The following is a 21,600-nucleotide window of genomic DNA, read 5'->3' as shown; positions in this document are numbered from 1 at the left end:
GCTAATATATAACCATATTCGCAATTCACCAGAAACATACTGAGACAAGAACGACCAAGCAGGCAGAAAACATTAAACAATCATCAATATCCACATTTTTCGACTATATTTAGCGTGAAATAGAAGTTGCGATCAATTTCTCATTGTTGGTCGTTCTTGTTTGAACGACGATATCAGAAACGCGCAAATGCTAATATATAACCATATTCGCAATTCACCAGAAACATACTGAGACAAGAACGACCAAGCAGGCAGAAAACATTAAACAATCATCGATATCCACATTTTTCGACTATATTTAGCGTGAAATAGAAGTTTCGATCAATTTCTCATTGTTGGTCGTTCTTGTTTGAACGACGATATCAGAAACGCGCAAATGCTAATATATAACCATATTCGCAATTCACCAGAAACATACTGAGACAAGAACGACCAAGCAGGCAGAAAACATTAAACAATCATCGATATCCACATTTTTCGACTATATTTAGCGTGAAATAGAAGTTTCGATCAATTTCTCATTGTTGGTCGTTCTTGTTTGAACGACGATATCAGAAACGCGCAACTGCTAATATATAACCATATTCGCAATTCACCAGAAACATACTGAGACAAGAACGACCAAGCAGACAGCAAACATTAAACAATCATCGATATCCACATTTTTCGACTATATTTAGCGTGAAATAGAAGTTTCGATCAATTTTTCATTGTTGGTCGTTCTTGTTTGAACGACGATATCAGAAACGCGCAAATGCTAATATATAACCATATTCGCAATTCACCAGAAACATACTGAGACAAGAACGACCAAGCAGGCAGAAAACATTAAACAATCATCAATATCCACATTTTTCGACTATATTTAGCGTGAAATAGAAGTTTCGATCAATTTCTCATTGTTGGTCGTTCTTGTTTGAACGACGATATCAGAAACGCGCAACTGCTAATATATAACCATATTCGCAATTCACCAGAAACATACTGAGACAAGAACGACCAAGCAGGCAGAAAACATTAAACAATCATCGATATCCACATTTTTCGACTATATTTAGCGTGAAATAGAAGTTTCGATCAATTTCTCATTGTTGGTCGTTCTTGTTTGAACGACGATATCAGAAACGCGCAACTGCTAATATATAACCATATTCGCAATTCACCAGAAACATACTGAGACAAGAACGACCAAGCAGACAGCAAACATTAAACAATCATCAATATCCACATTTTTCGACTATATTTAGCGTGAAATAGAAGTTTCGATCAATTTCTCATTGTTGGTCGTTCTTGTTTGAACGACGATATCAGAAACGCGCAACTGCTAATATATAACCATATTCGCAATTCACCAGAAACATACTGAGACAAGAACGACCAAGCAGGCAGAAAACATTAAACAATCATCAATATCCACATTTTTCGACTATTTTAAGCGTGAAATAGAAGTTTCGTTGTTGCTGTTGTTGTTGTTGTTCGACTCTACGGGCCTCCTGGTTTTTGAAGATCATTTTCAATCCAAAATACCACAAAATAGATCTAGCCGGCTCATCCACGTATTATATTCAAAGAAATAACGAACAACGAAATCATCTTCAATGTATTGTGAATGACAAATGAACGTTTAGCGTCACATATCTATTTATTCATGAACACGATAATTACACACATACACATATTATATAAATATTCATATATCATTACACTAGCATACCACGCATACAGGCATAGACTAATAAAAACAAACATCGCATTTCTAGCCAAAATATATCACAATATAAATTATTATAAATTTTACTCTATGTTAATAAAATCTGATGTACATGAGTTTTTTATTCAATAATTTGATGCAAAAATTCAGAAAAATACTTAAAAACACATTTGATATAATTTATAATTTCCATTGAAAAGAAATCAATACTGAAGCTGGCCAGGACATATTTGCAAAAATATTGTTCCAAATTCACAGGGGAACAGTAGTGGATGAACAGAGATTGAAAACTAGGGGTCCAGGGACACCATGCCCACTTGGGAAGTGGTTCCAAATGCTCAACAATCTAACAATTTCAATATTCAACGCCCCCTGGTGACCATATACAAAAACCAATGACCTTGAAACTCATCACAATCATAGAACATGTCAGCAGCTACAATTTTGTAATTGATTGTGATAACTAAATATGCCTTGTTACCAATCTAATATGGAAATACTAAGTTATTCTACTATTCAACGCCCCCTGGTGACCATATACAAAAACCAATGACCTTGAAACTCATCACAATCATAGAACATGTCAGCAGCTACAATTTTGTAATTGATTGTGATAACTAAATATGCCTTGTTACCAATCTAATATGGAAATACTAAGTTATTCTACTATTCAACGCCCCCTGGTGACCATATACAAAAACCAATGACCTTGAAACTCATCACAATCATAGAACATGTCAGCAGCTACAATTTTGTAATTGATTGTGATAACTAAATATGCCTTGTTACCAATCTAATATGGAAATACTAAGTTATTCTACTATTCAACGCCCCCTGGTGACCATATACAAAAACCAATGACCTTGAAACTCATCACAATCATAGAACATGTCAGCAGCTACAATTTTGTAATTGATTGTGATAACTAAATATGCCTTGTTACCAATCTAATATGGAAATACTAAGTTATTCTACTATTCAACGCCCCCTGGTGACTATATTCAAAACCCAATGACCTCGAAACTCACCACAATCATAGAACATGTCATGAACTACAACTTTGCAAGTGATCATGATAACAAAATACGCCTAAGTACCAATATAATAAGGAAATACTAAGTTATTCTACTATTCAACGCCCCCTGGTGACCATATAGAATAACTAATGTCCTTAAAACTCTCAACAATAATAGATGATGTCATGAGCTATAACTTTCCAATTGATTGTGGTTACAAAATATGCATAGGTACGAATATAATAAAGAAATGCTAAGATATTGTATTATTCAACGCCCCCTGGTGGTCATTGACAAAATCCAATGACCTTGAAACTCACCACAATCATAGAACACGTTATGAGCTACAACTTTCTAATTGATTGTGGTATCAAAATACGCTTAGGTATCAATATAATGTGGAAAAACTTTTTCCCACTTACAAATGAGTACTGGCGACACCAAGATGGCTGCCAATTGCGTCATAATTGGCTGATGAAAAATAACTGTCTCAGGTCTTAAAACATCCCTTTCCAAAGAATACCCATCACAAATTGCAAATTGAGAAATGGCAAACCAGTAGGAAGCTACAGGGCTCAGAATTTGGGCCAAAATTTACATTTTTGGGCACTAAAAAGGTCATAGGACGGCCATCTTGAGTCCGATCGACCCAATTTTTGTTATGCTGATGGGCCCTGGGAAGATACACATACATCCGAAAGATCAAGGTAATTGATCAAAGCGTCTTAAAAATTTCCCTCAAAAAGTTCAAATTTTTAGTCAGGAATATGATCAACAGCTAGTAGACCACAATAATAAAAGGAAATTGAGGTGTTTGTATAATTACCTATAAAAAATTATATTTTGAACATATTTCACGGAATTCCGGGAATTTTAATTTTACAATCCAAGGTCGCCATCAATGTCCGATTAGCAAAGTTGTCTGAGCATGGCTGCACCATTTCCATGGCTGCACCATTTCCATGGCTGCACCATTTCCAATCAAATTTGTAACATCCGATGTAATAAAATATTTTTTGATAATGATCTGTGCCGATATAATGATTTGATTTAAAAAAAAAAAAATTACGAGAAAGGAGTTTGGTAGTCGGTCGGCCAAATATATTTTTGAAAAAAGTTATTTCACCCAAAATTTTGAAAAAGGGTCGATAGGCAATTATATCTTATTCTGAAAATGATTATTTGAAACGACGAAATATCGGGTCAGTCGGGCGCGAGTTTTCTTTTCTGTGGCCTAAATTCCAAATTTGTGTGGCCTAAATTCAAAATTAAACAACTACTTCTGTGTCAGACTCTTGATCATCAGAATCAAAAGTATACAGTGCGGAATTGGAATCTTCCGGTTCAGCAGTTTGTTTTTCCACTAAATTTGAGTATATTTCTTGACACGAGGAAATGCGTTTATGAAGGAACTTCAGTTTTTCATATATCAAACTCTTAAGTCCCTGATCTGCATCGTCATCTTCCCTGGCAGCAAGAAGATCAGCTCGTTGAATCTCTAAATTCTGTATCACATGAGAAAGTTCAACCTGAACCATTTGCTTTTCTTCTATCGACCTTTTCAGAGTAAACCAACTGCCTAAGGCTTTACGTTGCATTGTAGTTAAAGCTGACATCTAAAGGAAGAACAAGACAGGAAATCAAATACGAGAAAAATTTTGTAGCAAGCTCCACCGAGAAGAATAAAGACCAACCTCGTTAGACAATGGCTGGTAAATTGTGCTTTCGAGATTCAGAGCATCTTTAGAACTAATTCTGTTGATATCCGCAGTCAGACAATTGTACAAGTTAATGGCCTTTTTTATACTTTTCACAACCCGCTTCCGCTGCTTGATCAGACGACTTGCAATTTTCTGGCCACCTAAAATTTAGTGGGGTATATACATGAGTTATGTCTGTTCTGAAGGGATTTACAAGGGAGGAATGACAATGTAGCAATTATGTCACATGGGATGGCAGTTTCACCTGCATGTTTTTTTGAAGCTTTATCAAGAACCTTCATCTCACATGCTAAGGTTCGCATTTGTCGAAGATATGCACAACGTTTCCTGTCATTCATTGCTTCCATTAGATTGATGTATTCGTATTGAGAACTGGACCATCGAGTGAGATTCCGAATATTTTCAATTGATTGAAGTCTTGCATCCAGTCTAAACGAGACAACAGTATCAGTATCATCACAATGCCACCATAATGAAAACTGACAGAAAACAAGCTGAAAACTAATACCAATGTACGTAGTTACTCCAACTTACTCATCTCTCTCTTTAACAAGGGTCATACATGTGGCACCATCATTAGAGCTCTTTATCATTGTACTGAGAAAAAAAATATATTTACATTCATATTTCATTTAAGTACTTAATAAGTGCACCTCTGATGATTTATCTCATAATTACTATAACTTACCAGACACTGTAGTATGTAGACAAGAGCTTGACGTATTTTTCTTGCCATGAGGATGGGTTTCCTTAATATTGAAAAAGAAAAATAATCAATACAACAGGCCTTAAAACTCTTTCCACACCGTGGGTTAAATATTTCGCCTCATGAGATGACTATAGCTGATGTCGTGGGCAAACTCATTTGCCAGGGATATATCTAAAATAATTTCATTGAAAAAAAGTTTATAGGGCAATTTTTATTGGTTTGTCAAGTGGATGAGATCTCAGTCATGTATCTGGTATACTATAGTATAGAACTATTAGATGGCGAAGCTGTGCCCACTGCTGTGCCTACTTTACCTAGTCAAGCGAATAAGCTGTTAGTAACTTATGGCAGGTGACCTCCATTTTTTCCCAGATTTCTAATTCAAAGGTCAATAAGTCAGCGTGACCCTCAATGGACCCAAACCCTAGAGTGTATCATATAACCATTCATGAGCTTTCAGAAAATTATTGGTTTTGGGGTGTTGACTTAGTTCAATGCCACGTGTTCACAACCCCGAAAAGGTCCAGCACAGCTGAGTGGAATTTCATTAATGATGATCAACATGGAAAGAGTTAAACTTGTTAACACCATGCCATAACTTTTACCTTTATCTCTTTTATGAGTCACTGATACCTTTTCCTGGAAATTCCACTGTTCAAAGATATCATCTCTCCCAGTAGCTATTTCTAAAAATAATGAAAAGATACATGTAAATTCAGCTTTATTCCTCTAGCAAATAAGATACATGGTGACAAATCGAGACCTGGAATTATCAATGATATATCGGCAAGTTCCTTTTCTGCTTGTTCTATAGCTACATCTGCTCTCTTAAACCGCTCAAACAATGCGAATTCTGAAACCACAAACAAAAATGATGTCAAAATTATCAATATGTGATAACCATACCATCCTGGATTTACTTACCAATTTTATTCATTTTCTTCCATGTATAATGCTGGGCTGCTAATGTAAGTAACTCTAACCTACGATTTGGAGTCTGTTCCTTTGTGATTAGAGCAAATCGTCGGATATAAGACCAAAATCGTTCCATAGTTTCTCCATCCGTCAAACCAAAATTTTCCAAGCGACGTGGACTTAAGTTTGTCTGAGCGATAATAAAAGATAAAAAAACATTTTTTTTTTCAAATAAATATAATGATCCAGTCAGAAGAAAACTTAAACCTAGGTTAGATCCATACTTGACAATTGGCTTGATGACCATAGCAGTGAAATAATGGAATGGCAAATTGGAGATTACCCGGCAACATTCTTGAAATATCTGGTTTCTGAAAAAATATCAAATGCACGTGGTAGTTAGAATGGGTTCAGGGAAACCATTCTCATTTGGGAACTAGGGATATTGTTTCAATAACATGGTCTATGGGCAATAACTAAGAAATGGCATCTACCTTTAGATATTTTTGCAATACACAAGCTATGTCATACATAACTACCAATTCTAATTGATTATGCTCAACTTGCAGCTCTGCAACCATATGATTCAACAGCGAAACAACGTAACTGAGCCTGGAATATGAATCAAACACATTCTCACACATCAAAACTAGGGATCCAAGGACTCCATGAAATCATTGACTATTTTAATATTCAATGGCCTCTAATGAACATACACAGAAACCAATGATCTTGGCACTCATCAGAGAAGATTTCATGAGCTACATATTTGCAATTGATTGTGGTTCCAAAATATGCACATGTAAGATACAGAACTAGATTACCTTTCACCGTGCCTTAGATTTAGCATCGCTAGTGGAATCTCATGTCGTGAACATGCCAAACCCATCACACCAGTATAATCCAAATTGACAGCTTTGTTTTTGGCACGGATGTCTGTTCCTGCCTGGAAATTATTACATTCCTGGAAAAATTAATCAAATGGCAATTTCAATTAAATATATTAATATATATTGTATACAATCAAAACCATTTTTTTCAAAACCAAAATATTTACACCATCATCAAGTTTGGATGTATCACAACATCTCAAAACATACGAATCTACATTGCCTTGGTCTAAAAATATTGGTCTTAAGATTTGTGGGGTAGAGTAACTCCTTCCTGCATTCTTTTTCCGAACCAATCCAAAATTAGCATCAGCTGACACAAAAAGTTTACCATTATCCTAGGAAGATGAAAATTGATTTTCAAAAAATATTTCAGAATACAGAAGACTCTGCCTATCCGGTAATCCATTCAATCTAAATGAAGGTCCAAATGGTACCGGTTAAGGCGGGGTCTATTTTATATGGCAAACCAGTGTCAGAAATGCAGCCAGAAGCCATACCTCAGGACAAGCCAAGCACCGCTTATAAGTGTAAGATTTCGACAACAGATATTCCTCACAAGTTATCAATCTAAATCTACTCAGACTCTCACTTGTCAGCAGTCTATACAACTGTGAGACCTACGTAACATCAAAGCACATCAAATTTTAGTTAACAATGAAATATAGACAGGAGATGTGCACTTGGGGTGTATTACTTTACCTGGTCAAGCGAATAAGCGTTCATCACAGCATACGTGTCTGCAAATGCTCTTGCTGACAGCTGACCTTCTATTTGGAGAGTCGTAAAAAGTTTGAGAAAATCAAATGATGCAGCGTATGTTGGCTGGGAAGGAGATGCAGGCCACAAACGATGATTGGTTAAAGCAATAGGTAGACTTTGACATTCGCAGTGCTGAACTTTTTTCGCATCACATCGACCTATTAATCAATATCAAACATAGCAGTGAATAAATCTTAAGTAAATTATGGTTGATTTTGATTTTAACCGTCCTGGTGAATTCTTGCTGTTTGGTTAAAGAAATTTACTTTTTTAGATCTAAATCCAGATACTGGCATGCATTTTAACCTACTGACAGATAATGTCATTTATAAAACAAGAGTTAAATCTTGAGCAAATTATACATACCATAAGAATCGAAGACTGTAATAATTTTTTCTTCAATCAAGGTACAATTGCATGGTAATCTGCTGAGGAGGGGTGGCTCCCTAGGACACACATGGTTAAAAAAACCATCCATCTGTGCAAAATAAAAACATCATAAAATACAATGTACGTAGAGTTTTTACCATTCATTCACGTTTCCACTGGTAAGGCCAGGACCAAAAGAAGTACTAAGGACTTTTTCAGCAATTTTAGACCCAAATGGAAGGACTTCTTGACTGAAAAAGAATACTTTCCAGCAAAATTAGGACCCAAGCAGGGCCCACAATAGGCGATTTTTATCACTGAATCCAGGCATCCTCACTTGCCAGGGCTTGATTACCGCCCGCTAAAGCTCCCGTCAACACAAACCCTGGCCGTATACCCTTCATTGGTCTATTACATCGCCCAAAATTTCGTGGGCCGAGAGGTTAACACTGAATGCCCACCCGTCTATATATCTAGCCAAAGAGATGCATGATTTGTCCTACATCATTACCACGCATATGATTGACTGGAGTGAAATATAGACTGGCGGACACTGTCTGGCCAAGAAATGGACAATGTAATAGACCATATGAAGGGTTTGTGGCCAGGGTTTGTATTGGCGTGAGCTTATTATTCAAAAACATTTCCAATGTGTGCCAATGTCAAATTTTGTGCAATATTTCCAAGCAAAGAAGCGATAGAGACATGAGATTTCAAATAAAAAACAACCTTGAGTGAACAAATTTTGACCAAATATACCAATTGACCATGAAGTGTATTAGAAATTTCCCTTGAAAACTTCAAAAGAGCTGATTTTAGCAAGCCAAATATATGGACAGACAATTGAATTAAGTGTCTTCAAAAGTTCGCCTTGACAGAATAATGGACATATGACAGTTGAATAGTGAAAGCTAGGCCCCTGGGACTTGAGTCCCACATGGGCTATAAATACTTACAGCTTGCCACTGCTTCAATCGATGGAGAGGCAAATATGTATGTAAGTTTATGCTGCATTCCAAACAGTATGTAGCAAATGGATGACAATCATCACATCGAAAAGGCTCTTGTTCGATTTTTTCGCAGATAAAACATTCAAACGACATCGGTTTGTACTGCTTCAGAGCAGATTCAGTGAGCTTGTCCGATAACTCATCCCACGCATGGACTTCAGACACTCGTCTCTTTCCATAATCACCATAACTGCCTTTCGTTGCACTTTCAGAATGACCTTTTGAGTTAAAAGAATATTCATTTGGATCAATCATTTTAAAACAAGATGTAGTTATAGTAGTACAATGCCATCACCAATGCCTAATGGGAACATCCGGCAAATTAACTAGGGGGCACCATGCCTACTGGCTGGTTGAAAGGCTCCACAATCTGGCGATCTATAAAATACAGATATCAATGACCTTTTGCAACTACAATTTTGCTTTTGATCGTGGTAACAAAACATGCAATATGGAAATATCATACGTTATTCCACTATTCAATGCCCCCTGGTGAACATTACAAAACAGAGAGTCATGACCTTGAAACTGACCACAATCATGGAACATCTCATGAGCTACAGCTACGCAAAAAAATTGCTGCTACAAAATGTCCCCCCCCCCCCCTGTTTTATGATGAGATTTTACAAGGACCACCTTCACAGCACTCAAGAGTTCAAAGAGATCGGCTCTATAACGGAAAACGGCTCTATAACTTTTTAGTGCTTGGCCCGTAGTATCTACATTCCCAGTTTCGTCAAGATGAGATTATAATTGTTGGACAAGAAGCGATTTAAAGATTTTACAAGCGCCACCCATACAGCGCCCTCTAGAGATCAAATTCGGAAAAACGGCTCCATAACTTTTTAGCCCTTGGCCCATTTTCACTTCATACCAAGTTTGGTCAAGATTAAAAAAGAACTGTAGCACTAGTAGCAAATTGAAGCAAAAGCTGATGGAGGAATGGACGGACGACGACAGATAATCACTCTAACCCATCAGCTCCACTGACCTTCGGTCACAGCCGAGCTAAAAATTACATGTACCATACAAATGGATTTCTCTCAACGAATTCATTTGATTGAATAAGAGTGTATTAGTATTGACTTACTATCAGTTGGATCAAGTGATTCATAGTCCGAAGATTCAGGCTCAGTTAAATTAGATGAGCCAGAATCAGGAACATTTCCTTTTATTTCCGACTGCCCACTGACGCTTTGAAAAACACCATCTTTGACCAGGTATAACATCGGTTCTTTTTGTTTCTCTCTTACAACTTTAATAGGCTTCATTTTTCCAGATTTTACGATGGTTACCTCAGGATAATCTGTATGCAATTCTTTAATAGTTCTTTTGCGAGGCATGATGGATAGACTGAAAAATAAGTGCTGGTAAAGGTTAGAAGTAATCAGATTGCATGTAGCCTTTCTGGTCTTTCGTTATATTAGTACACTAATAGGAAAGCACCAGTTCAAGAACTCAACGGGGGCCAGGATTAGTGCCTATTTTCCTCCCCTATTATAAGATGCGGTCCACCAGCTGAACCAGAGGCTCAGGAAACATGACCACTTGTCACAAAATTCAATGCCCCCTGTTGACCATATATAGAAACAAATGAGCTTGAAACTCACCACAGATAACTGGATTCCAGTGGTGCCCGAGGTGGAATGGTGTATTACATTGACTAGGCACCTGGTTTAGTGTGGCAGGGGTGCGCGCTGTGGCTGTGTAGCAATGCCAAAAGGTTTAACTCCCTGCCGAGGGAGGATGATTTTTATTTACGATTTGATAGAACTGATTTAAGTGTAGGGTGCAGGGGGGCGGATCTAGGGGGTCAATAGGGTGGCTAGGCACCCCCTCAAACGCCTTCAAAAAATTTTTTCGTGTAAATAGCCTATCTCTAAGAAAATAAGAATGTTAGCTGCCTCAGAATCAGAACTAACAGTAGCGTTGCGACATTATTGTATGTCACCGTATGCTACGAGCATTCATCGAGATGATCGCTCGTAGATACAAGTAATGACTGACAAAGGTGGCTATTTGAGGATATTCAAGCGGGAAGTGATCAAATCGAAGTGCTGACAGTGTACGCTGCTTAGCAGGAGAGAATTAACAAATCTCATTATATAAAAAATGCATCATAGGCCCATGGCTATTTGGTTGATAAACGTCAATCACCGGCTCAATACGTCCAGTGCGGGTGTAAAAATAAGGGTGTGGTTATTCAGCTGGATCCGGTCACCGACTTCTGAACAATATTTTGCCGGATATTTCTCCCCGCATATGCGCAGAGGTGCGCGACTTGAAGGAAGTATGGAGAAAAGAGTTTGAGAAAGCAGAGCGAGACTCGAATCCGGGTCAGTAAATTCACCTAGCGCAGCGTCTTCCCACTAGACCACCGAGCTCGCTGAAAACCACCCGAATGTTTTAACTAGATATATAGCCCCACCTAACCCTATCCCTAGTTGTGAAACAAAACCCTGGACCCTCTTCTCACCCTCTTGACATTAACCCTATCAAAACCCTAACCCTAAACCCAATATAGGCCTAATGATTTTACTTATACATAATATATGGATCCGGCAAAATATCTTTTAAGTCGGTAACCAGATCTGGCTAAATAACCACTTCCTAAAAATAATCGGCCGAAAATTTTAAGTTTGATTCAGGTGATTCACTAGGCGTTTGTCGTCACCGACTGAATATTTCGGGCGATTAATGCAGTAGCCATGCCCGTACTAGGCCTAAAGCGGTGATTCACTGGCAGCACTTTGAGTATACGGCCATGGTGGCGCACTGCCTATTTGATTTAATAAAATAATGAAAAGGTCGGCAAAATACTGAATAGGCCGAGGCTAAGTTGGAATTTATACTAGGCCCGGAAATCTAAGGCATTATGCATTACCCATTTTCGATTTCCATTATAAAAGGGTCCTCCTTATTACCGAGATGACGTAATTTACCGAGATGACAATGACCTGAAATATAACCTAGTATATTTAACTATTCCTTATCAATTTTAACACTTGAAATCATGTTGCATCAGTAATAAATACCTTCTAGAGTCATATTTTACATATTTTTCCGGATATTTTGTAAAAAAAATTTGACTTAATCGTAATCTCAGTTAGCAATAAAATTTCATTAGATTTGATTGATCGACGATCTCATCTCAGTAAAGATATTTTTCTACAAAAATATCCGATAAAATATGTAAAATATGACTCCAGTAGGCATTTATTACTGATATAATATGATTTCAAGTGTTAAAATCGATAGGGAATAAATAAATATGTTATAGGCCTATTTCTTTATGTCATCTCGGTAAATACGTCATCTGATCTCGCCCTCTCGGGTAATAAGGAGGACCGTTATTAAATGCATTTGGATTAACGGTAAGGCTTTCTTCTTCGACGACGTGCAAATGACTTACTTGATCAATCTACTTAGAGATAATAATAGACTTTAATTCACGTTTATCGACGACGATGTATCGTAAGATCCAGTGGGTTTTAAGTAAAAAAAGTAACGCGCGCCACGTTCACTAAAAATGCAGAATGTCGACCGATTTACGGCCAATACTGTTGATGTTCGAATCCCAGAATAAACGACCGAGTGTTAACGCGCTCGCCCTTCTGGCGATGAGTATCTAAGAAGGGTTACCATAATATAGTATACTATAACACGGGGCGATAGACTATCGAATGAAGGTTTACCCTTCTTTAATAAAGTATCGGAGAAGAGGATGTGTATCGGGTGGATATGTTGACTTTCAACTTATACAACAATAGAACGCACATTTATCTATCAAACTTTCGTTCTCGCAGATTTCTCTAAATCAATGAAAAGCGCTTTTCGAAGAATTCGTTCGACTAGCTACACGAGCTTGGCCGTTTCAGATTCGATTAAAAGAGAAAATATTTCCCACAATCATCGGATTTATTCGTATGATTGCGGATAAAATTGGATTCCATTTCAAAATCGATATATGTGACAGGAAAACAAGCCACCTCTTCTGACCAGTTTCTGAAAAAGTAAGACAAGGACCTTTTACGTGCCGTGGAGGGACGTATTTCTGATAATTAAACTAGAAGCTCTTACACGATTTCGGCTTTCCGATTGCAGGACTTGCATTTCTACGCACATTACATACGCAAAATACAGAGTATCGATGTTACTTATGTAAAATACTTACAACTCTTCACTCTGTTATGATCTAACAAATTTTGCAGGACTTCTGGCACTTGTAAAACATGTACATCGGGTTCTTACTACATCCCTTGCCCTGAGACCACAATGCACATGACGTACTTTCATCCGCACATTCTAAATGATAAAATAGTTACGTGAAAGAGTTTGTAGACTTGACGAAATGAATTTACATTTCTGGATCTAACAAATGAAACATTTACCATCTTTACAAACATGACACGAGTCTTTGCAATTCCACAACATATATTCTGGGTTCTTTTTACATTCACCCTGTCGCATCCATTCTGGACATTTGTCATTATCGTCTTGGCAGTTGGCTGTAAATATTTCGTTTCATTGTAGTATCACAGTACCTCGATATCAATACAGTATCACAATTACAAATCGTGAAATGTCAAATCGTGAAATCGTGAAATCGAGCTACTCACCGTTTGGCGTCTCGCAAACTTTACATGCTTTTTGGCAATTTAGGAGCATATACTTCGGATTCTTAAAGCACTCGCCTTGTATAGACCATTGCGTACATCGTTTGCTGTTATCCTTGCACTCGTATGCTTGACCTATCAGTTATGAAAATTGTCAGTATAAAGCCCAGCAATAAGATACGGAAATAACGTGTTTCAAAAGTAATGCACGTAGCCACGAGAAGGCGGAAACAAACCTGGCTCGCATACATTGCAGGACATTTTGCAATTTAACAACATGTATTTCGGATTTTTCTCACATTGTCCACTGGCGGCCCAGTTTGCACATTTCGTATTGCTATCCGAACAGCTGGCTGCAAATATTTAAAATCTTTGACATGAATTTCACGATAAATCGTCTCTTCGGGAGCAGTACACGATTTACGCGAACGCAACCCAAGGCAAGGTAGCATCGTTTGCGCGAATACTTGCACTCCATAACTCATGAACAATCAGAACAGTTATGAAAATCATTAGTATTACGCTCAGCAATGAGATACGGATTAAACATATTGCAATTGTTATACACGCACGTAGTCACGAATTTTCTTCATAGGTTTATTTGCGGTATATCAGTAACAATTAGTTATGATACTTTATTCGTGACTTTTTTGAAGCGGTGCGCCGGCAGCGACAGCTCAAGGTCACTGACGGAGGCCAACAACACGGTTTTCGCAGTTTAGAACGGGTCTTCACATAAAGGGTCTCCATTATGCAATTTGTTGGCACTCCCTTAAATCTTGGAGTAATCATTTGACAAATGATTACTCCAAGCTTAAATGAACTTCATACAGATATGTGGATAAACTCCACAACTATACCACGACACAACGATCGCACGCAGCTCAAACATGGCACCTTCACTCAATACACTCTTCATAATGTATCTCTACGCACCATATCAAAATGATGCTTGAATTACTTAAGTGTTGACTTGTGAGAAACAATTAAAATCCACCAAATCTATTAAGGGAATATCAGCACTATAGTTTAAAAACGTTTCGACTGTCTAATCATTTAAAGCTTCCCTCATATAGAACTACTTCCAGCTTGTCTAATGTACACTCTGTCGCCGTGATTAGCCTATTCAATGATAGCTACGGACTAACTCCCGACATTTTTAAATAATTCTTATTAGGGAAATATTTTTGAAAAGCGAAATGCCACACTCTGCGTTGATAAGATTAAAGTATTTATTCGTTTGACAAATTTTTATCTGAAACACCAACGAGTTATAAGAGGAGACACGAAAATGATGCCAACTCACTACTATCTTATAACCTTCATGACTACGACAAAGAAGATAACAACAATATTGATATGATAATTTCACTGGCTTCAGGCTTCTTTACTCCAGAGACGAATAAGGTTTTCTTGTAATCTAGATTTTATGTTATTACAAATATCATTAGTATTGCTACAGGCACCGAGACTTTCCAGCAGGTTGTTAAAAATCAGATCATGAGTGATTGAAAGTTTGATGCACGTGATAGAAAAAAACTAATTATATCTATGCATATCAAGGAGACTCTGATGTACTGAACTGTTAGAACTACCCATCATAATGGACATTCAGAACAGGTATTGGAAGATTTAGTATGTAACCCAAGAAATATTCTGCAGAGTATTGAAAGTATTTTGACCTATGAGTCTGTTATACCTCCCTGAGATTCCTGTGCCGACTATAATGCTCGGTTACTATGGATGCTAAAACCCAAATAATTACATTTTGTGTAATCGCCGAGTTCTGCTACAGGTACGAATGGAACTACATATCCTATATTGATCTACCTTTATAAAACAACCTACACCATATTTCTGAAACTTCTCCGTATGCATCACTGGTATCCATATTTCTTTCATTTTTATCACGATAAAATATGTTGATCATAGGCAAAAAAATCCTCACTTACTATCTGTGCATGATTCTTGGGCTTTCACCAAATTCAAGAAACTGAGAATGAGCACTGCTGAGGATATCAATAGTACAATTTGCATCTAGACAAAATAGAATATTCGATATCAAAATTAGTCACGTAAGGTGCACCGCCAATTCGCAGCGTCATTGCGAGAAATATATCGAAATTGTTTTCAACTTTCAATAATTGTTAATGATAATTTTCGTTTATTTGTCATACATCTACATATATTGTACACACTACAGATACTATGCAAGTCCGCGTATCTTACCGTCGATATTATTCCCGCTTTTCCAGTGATGCTCTGTCGAACGTTAACGTGTCAACTATATCGTCATCGCTGACTGATGCCCATTTAAATACTCTAAGACGCTGTTCGTCATTACTGCCACGCCCCCTGATGTTCACAAACAATAACTCACAGCGATATCTAAATCGTTGTTAATGCAAATCGTTCGAATAGTTTGAGAGAAACGTTTGCCTATTAAAACAGGGAAATAAAGATTCCGAGAAAGATTAGAAAAATAAACCGTTTAAATGCAATTTTTCATTTTGCACATTCGAAATACGCACCAATTAATTTTTGTTTTGTCTTGTCGCTCGCGACAATTCATTTCTTGGTTTTGTCGCCCACGACAATTCATTTTTTTGGTTTTGCACTGTCATAGGACACATCTCAAATGGAATTGGGTTCACCCAGTGTATCGTTCTCACCACCAGGCGAGATTCAAAAACGACTCGGCGAGGTCGCGTGGCACTGCCACACATCAAAAAGCAAATCCTCTAGAAATGGCAACGCAATGAATATGGGAAAGGAGCCGGTGACAGTGTACCCTTTAACTATTGTATGGGCAACGGATTGTCACTTTTCTGCAACGTAATCGGTGGGGTATCATGTAGCCATGACCAGTCATTATACTCTGTTTCTTTAATTCTTCCCAAAATTCTGAAATACAATCGCGGAATACCCCAGGGCCTTCACCTAACTCAACATCTCCATTAGGGAGGATCATTCTCGCATTTTAAGATTTTGGTTTGGTCTAGAACGGAAGGATCCGCGAACGCGTTAAGGATATCATCAACGATACAACTTCTTATAAGGAGATTAAAATCTTCGCTTAGAATGTCATCGAGTGTAGCAGGAATTTCTGTGACATCTGTAATTTTATCAGTCGCTATATAGTTTTCCCGAAACTGGATCGTCGGAGTATCTGGCTGTACAATACGGGAATCCTCGTTATACATTACAGGTGGATGGCTAGATGCAGAAAACGACTGACTAAGAGGAAAGGCTGCATCTCGTGCCTGTGAATTGTGCGACGTGTCTGACACAATACGAGTGAATAAATCAAGAGGCTGATTTTCAAAAATCAAAAAGGCAGGAGGTTCAGCGTTGGAGATCGACAGGGCTGACTCTGTATTTGGTATGACTGGCCGACTGCTAGCTAGTGATTTTCAGTCATTGCTGTGAATGTTTGGTTGATTGTTAACGACGTTTCTGTTTGCTAGGTCAACAATCCCATCATCTTACACGAAGCATGTGCGCTCCAGGGGCGACATCTATTTCTTAATCTGTTTCGATCACTAATTGCCGTGATACACACTTGTTCGAAGTCCTGGTCACTTATAGCAGCAACATCCGTTACATTTATCTGGAACATCAATAATAATCGCATTAGCAAAAAGTAATTAGATACTTTAGATATGAAAATACATAACAAATATACATATCACTCCATCGCCTTATTCTTGTTGAATGAGCTGATGAATGACTCTAGTCCCAAGTCTCTTAATATTTCCTCCATTATTTATCAACCGACAAGTCAGAACTGCAAGACAAGTTGATATAAATTCATTTATACATTGAAGCCTGCTGCACACCCGACGTTTTAGTAGCATGTTCATAATGGCTCGACATATTTTTAAACCGATAATTGCGCTCCAAAGGTCTGGTTATTCTAGGCCCAAACGACCAGAGGGGCGTTGCTCAAAAGTTGGTTAAAGCTTGGAGTGATAAATTGGGGTGATAAATTAGTTATTTACATACGGGAAAGGAAGCCAGAGTTCAAGGCAGTGGCTGCGGTTAGTAAACAACCTACCTAAATGCTTACGTCGCACATACGACATTAGGTGAGACAATAAAAGATAGACAATACAAGATAGGTGAGAGTGACATAGGTATCCACGTAGGGATGCTGGATATAGCAGCGGCCTTGAGCTCTGGTATGTTTAATTAAGTAATAAACTTAGCACTCCTGATGTACAACATAAGTAAACCCTTTACATAGCTCGGTGGAATGGGGTGACGAGGAAATGTCACAGGCTATGATACCGGGTTATGTGGAATTATATGTCGCGAGTAACATTAAAATAGTATAAAAAGGGAGGGTTTCAGTACAGTAGGAAATCTAGAGAGTGATGGATAATCTAAAGATAGGAGGCCGCAGGGTATGAAGGAATGAGAATTGTAATGGCAGAATAAAGAAAGAAACATTTTAGATCCACAAGAAGTAGTTATTATTATTCTCGAGTCAGTGGAATACCTCGGATCGGATCGAACATACTACTACGGATTAAACCATAACTCTCTCCAATCAACAAGTCTGTAATCCAATCGCCCAGCCAAACGGGCGATAGGTTGTTACATCAGCCTCATTATGCGCACATGAGTCCGAATAGGAAATATCAATATGTGGTTCGTCCTGGAACTACTTGCGTAAGCGGATTCTACGCATCGGCCTGTGTCGTCTCGTTGTTATCTGGTCAGTGTTTATTGCGCTTAGCCTTACGTTTGATCCATATGACCAATTGAAACGATTCGTATGTATCTATATAAATCAATCGTGTAGTTTGTGTCTTTTAAAAGTGATATTAGTTCCGCAACTCCGTTCATGGACCAAATGCGGTGTCCGTGTCCAAGAATGTGTCAATTTTTTTAAATTTCGGGAAATTGCATTATCTCCTATCATACTATAATGGTGGAAACATTTTTCTATTTGTAAATACAAATTCTGGACTTAATCAATGACGAACAAAAAATTAGTTTATTACTATTGCGTTGCAAAATAGAACTAGTTTAACCGTCGAACCAGTTTGTCAATTGCTTTATTTCTAGACGGATCTATCTTGTATCCAATATTCCATCTAAGCGCTGAAAATGTCTACAACACGTTTTCGATACACTTTGACGATTATCTTCATATTTGATTAAATTCAATTTTATTAGTGCGCCATATGGCGACGACATTGAGTGGGATGGGTATTTTTGGAAGGGATCTTGAATCAAACTACCGCGAGTCCAGAAAGAAAAGAAGGTAACTTCAACATCTTACCGGTACGTCAAACTTCCTATTTTCGTAGGCATTTAGGTCGTTCCGATGAATAAACTACGTATGTTTAATCTAAGCAGATTTGAGTACCGGTATACCAAGCTAAAAATTCCATGATTCAAATTTTGATATACACCGTTGAAAAAATAATTTCCTCATAATTGTAGGATTTCGTGATGATAAACTTTTTCAAATAACGACAATGTCCGTAGCATTCTTTTCTTATCAAGTTCTTTATTAAATGCTCCCATGGCAGGCGTCACGCGTCTACCACGTAGGTTTTCAATCGACCAAGATCATGATGATATGTCCACAAACTGCACACATTAGAAATAGGCTGCGTGATGATAAGCGAACGACTGGCGTTTTCGTGAGCCAGCATCGAGTTTATCGTCAAGACACCGGTTACAAATAGATAACTGTATTACACGGGCGTAGCCACCGGTGCGACAACTGCGACATAACTGCACCAATATGCACCAGTAATTGAAAACCCATTATGCTAAAACGTCATAATAAACGTTATTCTGTATCAAGTTCTCTTGAAGATGTCAGTGGTGCTAATACGGAGGCGTTGGTAATGCACTTGAGATTTTCTGTGTGGGCCACATCCAACCCAGTGACTCCAGCGAGTTTTGTCTAGAGTGTTTACGGTATCACATCTGGACCATGCACCTGATCTCACAGTATCAAAGTTGCCGAATTCAGAAGAATTTTTTCATATTACTTTAGAGCGACTCAAACCGGTATTCTTCTGGTTATACTTCACTGTTTCTGTTTTTTGTTCATGAAAAATGGACGATAATAAGGGATTTGACCAAAAAAAATCTGCTCAAGTGCCGAGACATGGAAACCGAGAAAATCGAGAGAGTACCGGTATTGATGTAAAATAAGCTAACATTAGTTTACTATTCATCAATAAATGGTCAAGGGCAGATCCAGCCTACCATTTGTATCGAGGTGTACTCAGGTTTGCTCTTCTATTTTTCTAGTTCGTGATTTTGACAGGCTCTTGTACTAACATGAACGTTTTATTCCGGGCAAGTATTCTGGAAGTAGTATAGAAAATTGTCTAAATGAATCTATACGAAAATAATTAACTTCAAGGGGGATAGACTTTATGCCCCAAGTATGCTTAAAGATTGCATCTCAGAGCCTTGAAAATCAAAATGCTCTGGGGGAGTGCCCCAGGTCAGCAGGACTCATAAACCGCTCTGGGATGGTGAAACATCTGGATCCGTCCCTAGACCAAAGATAACCTTAGAGGCATTATATTATCTACAGAAAAATTATTCAAATATGAGCTCTCAGCCATCAGAACGCCTCTCAGACGTTTTAATGTTCAAAATTTTCTTGGGGAGGGCCCTCAAACCCCACTTCTAGACATCGCGCCTTCGGCGTTCGTTTGGATGTGCGCTCCGGATTGTCGCACCAATTTTAGGTGGCTACGCCCCTGAGACACAGGGTTTAAAGAGGGACACTGGGATTCGTAGTACATCATCAAGAGAAATGACCATTTCTAGTGTCCATCTCAATAATTCTTGGATTTAAATATCCTTAGTGGTAAGTGATACACGGCCATTCCCTGAACGTATTTCGCAGTATCAAATGTTCCTCACATTTTCAAGACGAAAACACAACCCTTCATAACTTCAAAAAAAAATCAAATCAAATTATCATCAAGAATTCGGAAAAAAATCTCGGAACAATATGCAATAAAATAACAACTAGATTCTTTCTCCTGAATTCAGACTTGGTCATATCTTTACTTACTATTTTCATCTGGTGGAGGCCATATAGAGTGACTGATTTTACGGGCGGTTTGTTTTTTTTCTCGAAATGTGGACCTTTTTGGTAGACTTTCTTGAAATGGTGCTTGGAGGTAAAAATGGAAATCCGATCGCAGTCCAATACCTGCCCTAAGTACAGGCCTATAAGACCAGGATTTCAGCGAGAACAAGCCTGAGATTTTATTCAATCTCCAAATCCATTTTTCGCTAGTCCAGTTGCATTATTACACGTGTAGAGTTACACTGCGTTCCTCGTGTCAGTATTGACAGCAGTTGAACGTTCACCGTTGACAGCTAGAGTAAACGACGGGCAGAGGTAGCAACCTGTCAACCATAAATGAAATTTTACAGTTATTTAATCTGCTTTTTACTTTTTTTAAAATATAATATTAGTTTATTGACATCATAAGAAAAAGATTTTACAAAACATTATCTCGCCACGCGCCATGAACGGCATTTTGGGCAAGATTAAACATGTAAACATTATGTTTATAGATGGCATAAACAACAAACAAAATAAAGTAAACGTAGTCATACGTAATTAAGAGTTGAAGAAAAACTTGTTATGGCATTCTCTCGTAATTTTCTAGAATAAATTTTGCGGTTATAGCTATAATTTGATTGTTAGTAAATGATGTGACTTTTCTGTATCACCATATAGTAGAAATTTACAATTGTTAGCATTTGATAGACCGTTGTAGTACAGTAATATATTGATTATGTCCAGTTCATTAAGGAGGTCGTTGATAGCAATATGCTGCTTTTTACTGCCATTTTTGTCCATAATGTTCATTGTTTCTCATA

At 37.8% G+C, this 21,600-nt stretch overlaps 2 protein-coding genes across 2 annotated transcripts; both read right to left on the bottom strand.

The window, feature by feature from the left end:
- Window positions 1–1,637: 1,637 nt before the first annotated feature.
- LOC141907738 (uncharacterized) lies at window positions 1,638–12,758 on the bottom strand. Its single transcript, XM_074797479.1, has 18 exons — window positions 12,516–12,758; window positions 10,194–10,456; window positions 9,050–9,321; window positions 8,091–8,202; window positions 7,665–7,882; window positions 7,463–7,582; window positions 7,130–7,300; window positions 6,897–7,036; window positions 6,567–6,684; window positions 6,357–6,443; window positions 6,082–6,262; window positions 5,921–6,010; window positions 5,763–5,843; window positions 5,137–5,197; window positions 4,983–5,045; window positions 4,693–4,877; window positions 4,422–4,588; window positions 1,638–4,343 (listed from the first exon to the last, which is right to left on the bottom strand). The coding sequence occupies exons 2-18, from the start codon at window positions 10,444–10,446 to the stop codon at window positions 3,996–3,998; spliced, it is 2,667 nt and encodes an 888-aa protein (XP_074653580.1). The 5' UTR covers window positions 10,447–10,456; window positions 12,516–12,758; the 3' UTR covers window positions 1,638–3,995.
- A 269-nt stretch (window positions 12,759–13,027) lies between these two features.
- LOC141907602 (uncharacterized) lies at window positions 13,028–16,082 on the bottom strand. The gene is made up of 7 exons (XM_074797294.1): window positions 15,949–16,082; window positions 15,672–15,756; window positions 13,956–14,072; window positions 13,723–13,854; window positions 13,495–13,611; window positions 13,278–13,408; window positions 13,028–13,108 (listed from the first exon to the last, which is right to left on the bottom strand). The coding sequence occupies exons 2-6, from the start codon at window positions 15,754–15,756 to the stop codon at window positions 13,299–13,301; spliced, it is 561 nt and encodes a 186-aa protein (XP_074653395.1). The 5' UTR covers window positions 15,949–16,082; the 3' UTR covers window positions 13,028–13,108; window positions 13,278–13,298.
- Window positions 16,083–21,600: the final 5,518 nt, after the last annotated feature.

The sequence above is a fragment of the Tubulanus polymorphus genome, chromosome 6 (assembly GCF_964204645.1).
Source record: "Tubulanus polymorphus chromosome 6, tnTubPoly1.2, whole genome shotgun sequence".
Classification (NCBI taxonomy): domain Eukaryota; kingdom Metazoa; phylum Nemertea; class Palaeonemertea; order Tubulaniformes; family Tubulanidae; genus Tubulanus; species Tubulanus polymorphus.
The sequence above is the reverse complement of the archived record's forward strand: the minus strand, read 5'-3'. Positions and strand labels throughout refer to the sequence as shown.